Source organism: Octopus sinensis, linkage group LG2 (genome assembly GCF_006345805.1).
Source record: "Octopus sinensis linkage group LG2, ASM634580v1, whole genome shotgun sequence".
In the NCBI taxonomy this organism is placed as follows: Eukaryota; Metazoa; Mollusca; class Cephalopoda; order Octopoda; family Octopodidae; genus Octopus; species Octopus sinensis.
The window spans coordinates 189,515,724-189,527,430 of record NC_042998.1 but is presented as its reverse complement, the minus strand read 5'-3'; the positions used below and the strand labels follow the sequence as shown (position 1 = coordinate 189,527,430).

Genomic DNA, 11,707 nt, shown 5'->3' with positions numbered 1-11,707 from the left:
TTTCCTTGACAAGTGCTTGTCATAGAATTATTGTAGGAGATGTCCTACCCATGCCAGGGTGGAAAACAAACATTAAATGATGATGATGCTATTTCTTTTTGGATTTGGTTTGCAAGATTCTTTATATGAGTTCGTGTGTTGAAGCATATTTTGTTGTGTCTGGAGAGAGTCATTTTCTTTTTGTGCCTTATAATGTAACACACTCACTGGTAAAATTTCCACTTTTTTCTTATTTTTATTTTCCTAAAATTTTCATTGCGTCTTGCAACTTTTTCAATAGTTTTGACTCTGAGTGTGTTACATTATAAGGCACAAAAAGAAAATGACTCTCCCCAGACACAACAATAGATGCTATTTCTGTTGTGTTTTTTTTATATAAGACATCATCATATTAACTACATACTATGTAAGACAAGTGCCTTATTCCTACCTGCAGAATGTAAAGAGCCAGAATTTTGCCCAGCACACACATGATTCCAGTAATCATTGCCCTGGACTGGTGATTTATCTCATCCCAGATTGATGAAAGACAAAGATGAGATTTGAACTCAGAACATAAAACATCTGGAACAAATACTGCAAAGCTTTTTGTTTGATTCTATTAAACCTCCACTTTCTGATTACATTATATCTTCAGTACAATCCTAACAGTTCCAGAATAATACTGTTATTTATATATATATATATATATACATCATCATCATCGTTTAACATCCGCTTTCAATGCTAGCATGGGTTGGACGATTTGACTGAGGACTGGCGAACCAGATGGCTGCACCAGATTCCAATCTTGATCTGGCAGAGTTTCTACAGCTGGATGCCCTTCCTAATGCCAATCACTCCGAGAGTGTAGTGGGTGCTTTTACGTGCTACCGGCACAGGGGCCAATCAGGCGGTACTGGCAACGACCTCGCTCAAATGTTTTTACACATGCCATATATATATATATATAGAGAGAGAGAGAGAGAGAGAGAATAACTGTGAAAACAGCCTGGATCAGTTGCATGGGGCTGAATCAAACTATTTTAAATAATATATACACACACATATATATATGGCAAATGAAAGACAAAAGATGGAATATACGAGAATTTATTAATTATATCAATTAACCATACACATAACAATCATTGGGAAAGTGACCGTGTTTTACAAGTAAGCTACCAGGTGTAAACCATTCGTTTTATTATCCAATTTTTTACAAGAGGGTTGACAGTGACTTCAAAGTTTTGGCCTGCTACTCTCCATCAGACTGGCTCACATCGAAGTTTTTAAATATGTACTTGAGTAATCCCTCACTTCAATGTTAAATTCTTTTATATATAACTTGACATAAAACAGTATATATATATGTGACCACGTGTGTACCATTGGCGATTTTTTTTCCTCTGTCTTCCCTTCTCCTATGTTTCCGATGAAGAGCTCCGCTCGAAACGTTAAACCCTCCTTCTTCCCTTCCTTCCTGAGCGTCCTATAATACTATATTTGTTCCACGTCTTCGCGTTGTTGTGTTTTCATGTTTGGATTAACTTTATATACATATATACAGGTACTGACATGGCCTAGTGTTTACAAGTCAAACAGGTTGCATTTTAATTTAATTTATTTTTTAAGCTTTTATCTTATTTTAGGAACTTGGTATGGAACCAAATATTGAAATATTTGGTCTGTTAATGTACAAGAGCAATATGGATTTTAAATACAAGCTTGAACTTCTAGAAATGATGCCAAAATGGGGCCTAAAACCTAACACTGCATTCATCCAACACATTGAAAACCATATAGCCAGTGCTCGGAAGAAAATTCTTGGGATGGTATGTGAATAACAATTCTTTATTCATTATTTTTTGTTTTTTTGTATTGGGCCTCAGAGAGGCAATGACAAATGACCAACACCTGCCAAGCCAAGTGAAATTATAGTCATGGCCAATGCCAGTGTCCCATAACTGACACCTGTGCTGGTACAGTGTAAAAGGCACCCACTACAGTGTTGGAGTGGTTGGTGTTAGGAAGGGCATCTAGCTGTAGATACCTTGCCAAACCAGATTGGAACCTGGTGCAACTTACCAGTTTTCCGTCAAACCGTCCAACCCATGCCAGCATGGAAAACGGACGTTAAATGATGATGGTTAGTTCACTTAGTGGATTATAGTAATGCTGGGGTATTGCCTTCAAGAATATAGTCAATGTGATTTCTAAACTTTATTCTGTTCTTATGAATCATGAGAGGGAAAAGGCAAATAAACCAATGATGAAAGGCACTCGAGCCATGACCTTCAAGTCTTTTACTGAGACAATGTAATCTGTACCGCACATTTTTTTGTAAGGTGATGAAGTGTGACAGAGGTCTTGTCTACTGGTTGACTGGCTACGTAGAGATTGCTTCGTTGGCTCGCAGTCTGTAGTGTCGTTGTTTAGCCAAAGTCATTCCTCATTGAATAGACATAAGAACAAAGTCGTTCCAACCACGATCATCCTGCTTTACATATATGTAGGGAGCCGAGGACTGCGTTCAGTGTGTACTTATTTACACCATTGTAAATTCGTGACGTAGAAGGGAGCTGACTCTCCTAAGGGACATCACTCTGGTAAATCCTAACCCAGTCAATAAATGTGAATCTCTCAGTTGATTCGCCTCTTATGACGAGAGAGAATAGTCTTGCCTGTTTGAGATAGGGTGATTTTTACCTTTAGAAGTAGAAATAAAAAATATATCAATTAATTTGATTAAATTTTCTTTCTTTTAATCAGCCGTTAACATTCTCATACAGCTATTTCAGTTTCATTGGATATCTTCGGTACAAAGCAGTCGATTGAACATTATTCTTTCTTTTATTCTTTTACTTGTTTCAATCATTTGATTGAGGGTCATGTTGGAACACCACCTTGAGGGGTTTTAGTCGAACCTCCCCTGGCACATAAAAAGCACCCACTACACTCTCGGAGTGGTTGGCGTTAGGAAGGGCATCCAGCTGTAGAAACATTGCCAGATCAGACTGGGGCCTGGTGCAGCCTTCTGTCTTCCCAGACCCCAGTCGAACCGTCCAACCCATGCTACCACGGAAAACGGACATTAAACGATGATGATGATGATGAAATCGACCCCAGGACTTACTTTTTAGCCTAGTACTTATTCTATTGGTCTCTTTTGCCGAACCACTAAGTTACAGGGACATAAACACACTAACACCTCTTGTCAAGCAGTGGTGGGGGACAAACACACACATACATACGATGGACTTCTTTCAGTTTCTGTCTCCCAAATCTACTCACAAGGCTTTGGTTGGCTCAAGGCTATAGTAGAAGACACTTGCCACACAGTAGGAATGAACCCAGAACCATGTAGTTGAGTTCACACTGCTACGTCTTCAAATTAGTAAATTTATAAGAGTAAGAGGAAGAAATATAAGGAAGCATATGACGAAATTATTTCTTTAGGATAAAGGCATTATTGTTCACATTTCATTATTAATGATAGAGATGGAAAAATAGTAATCATCATCATCGTTTAACGTCCGTTTTCCATGCTAGCATGGGTTGGACGGTTCGACCAGGGTCTGGGAAGCCAGGAGGCTGCACCAGGCTCCAGTCTGATCTGGCAGTGTTTCTACAGCTTGATGCCCTGCCTAATGCCAACCACTCTGTGAGTGTAGTGGGTGCTTTTTACGTGCCACCGGTACAGGGGCCAGAGGAGGCTGGCAAACGGCCACGATCGGTTGGTGCTTTTACGTGTCACTGACACGGACTCTTAATTTTAAACAACAAGTCTGATAAAATGAGTAAAAACAGTTTCCCCTCATGGTTGTAGTCCAATGACTAAAATCATTAAAAGACTTGCTTAAACAGCAATGCAGTTTCATGACTTCATTTATATTGAGTTTATGATGTTTATGACGTTACCATGAGAACCAGAAATGAAATCCAAAGTATGAGCTTCAAGCAACCATTTTTGCACATTTCATTGACATAAGGATAAACGTTTTCTTCAAACTTCCATTTCAAAAAAATATTCAGATAGTGGATATTTAAAGAAAACCAGGCTCAGTTTACCAGCTGGTGGTCAGAAACAAGTAACTTTGAGTACTAGAAATTCAGTAATTATGTATTATTTGTATTGAGTACTTGTAATTTATTGCTTCTGGTGAAATATATATATATATATATATATATATATATATATATATGGTAAGACAACAAAAGAATGAAAGAGACCTCAATATTATGTAAAGAGAGGAATTTATCTGTAAATGTAATATGTGACAATTATTCAGTAGCCATGATAAAACTCCGAGTTTCGGATGTCGGGGTGGGAATCCATGCTGCCATCTCTTCAGTTATTCGGCCATCAGAAAAATTATATATATATATATATATATATTTAGGTATGGTTGTAGGTTAAAAAGTTCACTTCGCAACCACCCAGTGACATGGTTTTGGGTTGGTACTTTGAGTGGCTTCTACTAGCCCCATGACTAACCAACAGATTTGGTAAGTTTATCATGTGTGTGTGTCATCATCATCATCGTGTGTATATATATATATATATATATATATATAATATAATTCGAGACAAAACCACTATTTTAAAACCAAACAAGGAAAGACTTAATCAATACATAAAATTTTAATATAAATTAAATAAACCGCCACTACAAATGTTTCATGTCTGCTACCGACAATCTGATTTTTCCCTGTAATTTTGGATTCATTCCCTAATATTTATTATTATATATATATATATATATATATTTGTGTGTTAATAAGTGAGTTTGAATTTCCCCTCTTTTCACCTGGTTGCTGGTGTCAATTGCTTGGAGTCTACAAGGAAAGTATACCCAGGCTCCCTGACATATTGCACACACAACAGTGTAAGCGTCCTGAGAGAAAAGTTGGCCTTAAGAAGTATCAGATGTAGTGTGCAAGAGAGACGACTGCACTGGTATGGTCATGTGTAGCGAACGGATCCTAGCAGTTGAGGGAACCTGTGGAAGAGGTTGACCCAGGAAGACCTGGGATGAGGTGGTGAAGCACGACCTTCGAACATTGAGTCTCACTGAGGCAATGACTAGTGACTGAGACCTTTGGAGATATGCTGTGCTTGAGAAGACTCAACAAGCCAAGTGAGACCATAACCCGTGTCCTATGCCAATGGTATATAACTAGCCCACTTATAAGTACCCTTCATTCATTGGACAATAAACTTTGTTTGCGAAGACCTGTTGAGGCAAGTGAAATCAAAATCGCTGACGTGGCTGATGACAGTACCACCTGATTGGCACTCATGCCAGTGGAACGTTAAAAGCACCATCCAAGCCAGGGCTGCTGACTGGCTCCTGTGCCAGTGGCATGTAAAAAGCACCATTCAACCATGATTGTTGCCAGCATCGCCTTACTGGCACGTGAAAAACAAGATTTTAGCATGGTCATTGCCAGTGCTGCCAGACTGGCTCCCATGCTGGTGCCATGTAAAAAACACTTTTTGAGCATGGTCATTGCCAGTACCGCCTGACTGGTCCTCGTCCCGGTGGCACATAAAAGCACCCACTACACTCTCGGAGTGGTTGGCATTAGGAAGGGCATCCACCTGTAGAAACTTTGCCAGATCAGATTGGAGCTTGGTGCAGCCTTCTGGCTCGCCAGTCCTCGGTCAAACCATCCAACCCATGGAAAGCAATCATTAAATGACGAAGATGATGATGATATACACACACCTGCTACATATAGTTACAATAAACAAAACCAAAAAAGGTTAAAAAATGAAAACTGAAATCAATATTAAACCATATTTTTTCATCTCCAATTTATTTTCTTATAATTTAAATTCACTTACATAAAATAGCAGAAAACTTAATTGTTCCAGTTTTATTGTGTGATTACTTCAAATTACATTTTTCTTTCTTTTTCCTTTTGTGTCCATCCCAGGAACAGAAAAATGCAGTTGAATCATATTGCAATACCAACTATTTTAAAGAATCCTTCAAGAATTTCATGCAATTCTATCCAAAATGGTTGAAGTCAGTTGGATTTGACAAACCAGAACATCCTTGGGAAGAATTCCGGCACCCAAAAGAGACTGAGGTACAAAACAGTGAAAGCTGAGCATTTATTCTGTATAAAGACGTTTGTTTTTTACTTGCTGTTTTTAGTCTGAGTTTTCACTTTCTTACTCTTCATGTTTCGGTAGAGATTCCCAGCTTAAATGTTTTTATGATATCACACAAAGGTCACTAAAATAAGTGACAGTCAATTCTTTTAAGATAATTTATTCAAACTGAAAGACATCCTCTTTTACTTTAATATATTTTGCATATATCTTTTTGTATGAAAGCTCTAGAAATATTTTCCTTATATTTGACCTTTAAAGAATCCTTCAAGACTTTCATGCAATTCTATCCAAAATGGTTGAAATCAGTTGGATTTGACAAACCTGAACATCCTTGGGAAGATTTCCAGCACCCAAAAGAGACTGAGGTACAAAACAATATATTTTGCGTACATCTTTTTGTATGAAAGCTCTAGAAATATTTCCCTTATATTTGACTAGGATAAAATTAGAGGAAAAAAATGCCCACAAAGTAGAGGTTGATATATACATTACATCATATAAGTGTATTGCAGCCAGTTAGAATGGTCAAAATAGTGAATGAAAAAGTTACATCAGTTGCTTTATCAGCAAATGATATCTCAGCTTTTATTTGGAGAATGTCTCTCAGAGATGTCTGACTTTCATTCAAGACACAATGTAGTGAAATATATGATAAGGAAAAACATCAATTATAACACCAAAGAGGAGATCTTGAACTCCTGACAACTGATTCATAAAAAGAAGTAATAATCTTTATGACAATTTACTGTTATTACTTACCACTGTCTGATAGTGATGATAGTAGTATCTCAAGCATCTTGAAATGTTAAAGAGGTGTACAATATGATGGGTAATCATGATTATCACCTCATCTAAAGAACATTAATGCTTTCTGCTATAGGCACAAAGCCTAAAATTATAGGAGTGGGCAATTACATTGACCCCAGTTCGCAACTGATATTTAATTAACCCCAAAAGGATGAAAGGCAAAGTTGGCCTCTGCAGAATTTGAACCCAGATCGTAAAAGACGAATGAAATGCCACTAAGCATTTTGTCTAGAATGTTAACAATTCTGCCAGTTTGCCACCTTAAGAAGTGACAGTGATAACATCTAAGAACAGTTAATTGGATAAGTTGCAACAGTGGTGCAATCTGAACCATTCTTTTATTTATATATTTTATTTCTTGTACCTAGGAAGATAAAAAGTCAAGTTAACTCTGACAAGAGTTGAACTTGAAATCAAAAAGGACAAGACGTAAATACAAAATTGTGTTTAGGCTGGCACTCTACCACCTTGGCCAACTGCAACACTGTCTGTTGAAAAGATTACAACAGTTCAATAATATACTGGAATGGGAAGTGTTATTGTTTTTTTACAGGGCAGGGCCAAATGTGGGTACCATGAGTGCAAGAAACAACAGTTTAAATAACATGAAGGAATGTGATGTGTTAATATGCAACCAAACAAGAAGTTAAAACTGAAAAGCAGTTCAGTTAAAAACAAAACAAAAACAGAATCATAAATACATAAATTATACAATTTATATCTATATGCATATACACACACACATTTATTCATACACAAACATACATTTATGCATACACACATCCATTCATATATTCACACAAATAGTCATTTACATGCATATATAATCAAGTTTAAATATGAATATGGTCGAAATTCTATGTTAATAGAACGAAAACCCATTTCAGATTTAGGATGGATCGGCTTTTTGTCCAGCCTGCCAAAGAAAACAAAAACAAATATATATACAGGTAAAAGGTTCTATGAAGTCCTGGCATGATCACATAAATGGAAGTGGTTTGTAAGGCCTTCTCAGGTAAACAGTATTCCGGGATCAGATTGAAAATTTGGGCTCAGATGGCTTCTCATTCACATTTTCTGATGTGGTTTCTGTAGTGCTTGATACTGAACCTTTCAACTGCAGATTAAAAAAATGAACATGTAAACAATAATGTGAGAGATGAACAAAGGATGTAAAAGAGGTGAATATATTTAACAAAGAATGTAGCAAATTAATGCATGAGTGTTTGACAGTGAACATGTAAACAGTAAACTTCACAAATCAATGATCGATACCTCTCTATGTTGTTGCACGACCTGCTAGAAATAGCAGTCAAATCTCCCTAAAAAAACACTCTACAGTCTAATAAAAATGGAATGACATTGGATAATGTTATCTCACATTATTTTAACCCTTTAGTATTTAAACTGGCCATATCCGGCCAAAAGTATTCTGATTGTTTTATGTTCAAACTGGCCAGATCTGGTCTCTCAGACCAACCTTACAATATCGTTTTGAAAATTAACAGCTACCTCATCAAAAGCTCGTAACTACAAGATTAATGAATGATTAGTTCAAAACAATGTGGATAAAAAAAGCATTAATTTTGGCAGAATAATGTGAACACTAAAGGGTTAAAGAAAAAAGACAAGAATGAACACAGCTGGAAAGTTTTAGACTGCAAAAGCTGACCTTACCATAGTTTTAAATTAGTTATATACAAACTGACCTTTACTACCATAGTTATAATAAAGTTATACTGACTGACTTTTAACACTACCATAGTTACAGGTATATTCTAACTAACCTTCAACAAGACACTTCACTTCGCATTGCTCAAATCCACTCTGCTAAAAATGAGCAGCTGCGAGTTAACCTTGCCAAGGACTGGCATGCTATCCAGGAATTAATCTTGTATTTTCAGCCACTGACTACTTCAGAAGCCATAATAAGCTCTGGCCTAATGAGCCTGCAGACTTCAGAATAGCTTTTAATCAACTGACACTTGACACTCACTACTGTAGTTCTAATAGTTACATATTGACCTTTAATACTCACTACTTGAGGCTTGAGAAAGACTTTTAATTAACTGAATGTTGGCACTCACAGCCATAGTTATAACACAGCTAATGAATGCTATACCTCTAATATAAACATAGAGACCAATGCCTTCCATGGCATCTTCCAACCATGGAGTTTTGTCAGTGAACAGGTCACAGTTTCAAAGTGACGAAAATATTTTGACAAATTAAATTTAAATGTTGAAGTGAATCTAACGGTTTTTGTGTTTCTTAAATGGCTCATAAACACCTTCCATGCTGCAATTGTTTTCATTCCAGCACACGATCTCAGATCAGGTCACTTGCTATGCAAGTACATCTCCGTAATATATATATATATATATATATACAGCTGGTTCATTTTTAACTAGTCTACTGCGAAACAGTTTAGAATGTTGTTGACCAAGTAAGTCTGAGGCAAGCGAAAAACTAGAGTTATGAGTTAAGGGCCTTGCTCAAAAGTAACCCACAAAGTTTGAACTCGAGGTTATCGACCATGAAGCTCACAAGTTAAGCAACTTAGCCTCACAGCTATTATGAAACAGTAGAAAAGAAGGCATTAACCAACTTACTGTTTGTAGAATATGTTGTCCTAAGAAATTGGAAGCTACACTTCGCAGGGACTTCTTGGCACCAATTTTACACCGGATATATCCATAAAGATTAGCACCATTCATTACAATACCAACAATCACAACCATCTGGAAAAGATTAAATATTTTGAGCATTTATTCCAATTTACAGTATAGTGTGTAATTAAACAGGAAAGCTGTTGAAATTATTTTCTGTTAAAAGTCAAATTAATGAGTACCAATCAGATAAAAGTCATGATTAGGAAATAGGGTATAACCAATATAGTATCTCCTTGCATTCTCTTTAGGACAGATTACTGATCAAGGAGCCCTATGATCAAAGAATTCCAGAAAAGGAGCTGATAGAAATTCCATCTAGCATAGACAATATAGATTACAGACACACAATAGATGTAGGGGCATGGTAGGCAAATAGAGAAGTTAGAATTCAGATGTAGAAGGATATCTAAGATGATCTATGTCTAAATGAGAGGAATCATGCTAACAGCTTTACTGGTTAAACATATGAGGCATAAAAGCAAGAATCAACTAAGATTTTCTCTCTCTCTCACACACACACACACAAGAAATCGATGTAACAACTACCAGTTGTTATTCAGTCCTGATTCAACAGAGTTATGATCAAAGGCATTCCAGCCATTGCCATCTAATCTTTTCAGGAATAGGCACAGGAGTGGCTGTGTGGTAAGTAGCTTGTTTACCAACCACATGGTTCCGGGTTCAGTCCCACTGCGTGGCACCTTGAGCAAGTGTCTTCTACTACAGCCTCGGGCTGACCAAAGCCTTGTGAGTGGATTTGGTAGACGGAAACTGAAAGAAGCCCGTCGTATATATATATGCGTGTGTGTGTTTGTCCCCCTAGCATTGCTTGACAACCGATGCTGGTGTGTTTATGTCCCCGTTACTTAGCGGTTCGGCAAAAGAGATCGATAGAATAAGTACTGGGCTTACAAAAGAATAAGTCTCGGGGTCGAGTTGCTCGATTAAAGGCGGTGCTCCAGCATGGCCGCAGTCAAATGACTGAAACAAGTAAAGAGTAGGACAAGATGGTGGAGAGGGAGATTTGGATGCTATTTATAACTGCTTCATCAACAAGCTGGTGACTGTCTCATTAGTTAGAACAAATTCCAGTAACACATTAATATAGATGAAAAGTAGCTGTTAATTTCAAATTGATACTTACAAACCACTCAAAGTTGAGTGTGAAGATTGTTCCAAAAAATAGCACAATCCATACTATTTGGCAGGATACAAGAGACAACCAGAACACTCTGGATTCAACAGCTGTTACTTTGCTTTTGGAAGATCCCTGTTGGGACAGAAAATAAACATTTTACATTTTCACAATTTAGAGATGAAGGATTATAAAAACAATTGTTATTAAATATTATAATAATAATAATGAAATTATTGTATACAGTGCTCAGCTGCACCACAACTTGTCAAAAGTGCATATAAAGCATATGCAGTAATGTACAAATGTCTGGAAAGCGAACAGTGTATGAGTCAGATACATGCTTGCGTGTGTATGGAGAGGAGAAAATCAGGTGTAGTGTTGGCGAATCTCAGGAAGCATGGAAGTTTTGAAGGATGCAGTGCTCCAACAACTAACAACTGATGCCAGCAGTTTGTTCCATATTTCAGCAACTCTTAGCGTGAAAAATTGTTTCCATAAGTCATGGGAGCTGTGCTGTTTTCTGACTTTGTAAACATGTCCACAGGTGGAGTTTAACCTCATCATATAGAATTTTGGATGAGGACAGCCGTGTAAAGAAGTGCCGATCTCTAACCATAGAGGGAACTTGTGGTAGAGATAGATCCAAGAAGACATGGGACGAGGTGGTGAAGCATGATCTTCAAACTCTGGGTCTCACAGAAGCAATGACTAGTGACTGAGACTTTTGGCGATATACTGTGCTTGAGAAGACACATCAAGCCAAATGTGATCATAGTCATAGCCAATGCTGGTGTCACATAACTGGCACCCATACCAGTGGCACATAAAAATCACCTTTCGAGCGTTGGGCCTCATGGAGGCAAAGTGGCTGATGCCAGTGGCATGTAAAAAAAAACCCTTTTGAGTGTTGGGCCTCATGGAGGTAATGACAAATGACCAAGACTTTTGGCATTATGTCATGCTTGCGAAGAAGACTCATCAGGC

General features: G+C 37.3%; 2 protein-coding genes across 3 annotated transcripts in view; one reads left to right on the top strand and one right to left on the bottom strand.

The window, feature by feature from the left end:
• The window catches only part of LOC115227060 (pentatricopeptide repeat-containing protein 1, mitochondrial), a 25,754-nt gene extending 19,617 nt beyond the window's left edge, over window positions 1-6,137 (top strand). The window contains exons 9-10 of the mRNA XM_029797995.2: window positions 1,632-1,814; window positions 5,923-6,137. Of these exons, the coding sequence (XP_029653855.1) occupies window positions 1,632-1,814; window positions 5,923-6,099 (360 nt within the window). The 3' untranslated portion in view covers window positions 6,100-6,137. The remainder of the gene's footprint in view (window positions 1-1,631; window positions 1,815-5,922) is intronic.
• Window positions 5,776-11,707, bottom strand: part of LOC115223433 (Golgi apparatus membrane protein TVP23 homolog B) — a 38,650-nt gene continuing 32,718 nt past the window's right edge. For both annotated transcript variants that reach the window (XM_029793976.2, XM_029793987.2), the window contains 3 exons: window positions 10,730-10,855; window positions 9,526-9,654; window positions 5,776-8,030 (listed from right to left, as the gene is read on the bottom strand). In XM_029793976.2, the coding sequence (XP_029649836.1) occupies window positions 7,947-8,030; window positions 9,526-9,654; window positions 10,730-10,855 (339 nt within the window). In that variant the 3' untranslated portion in view covers window positions 5,776-7,946. The remainder of the gene's footprint in view (window positions 8,031-9,525; window positions 9,655-10,729; window positions 10,856-11,707) is intronic.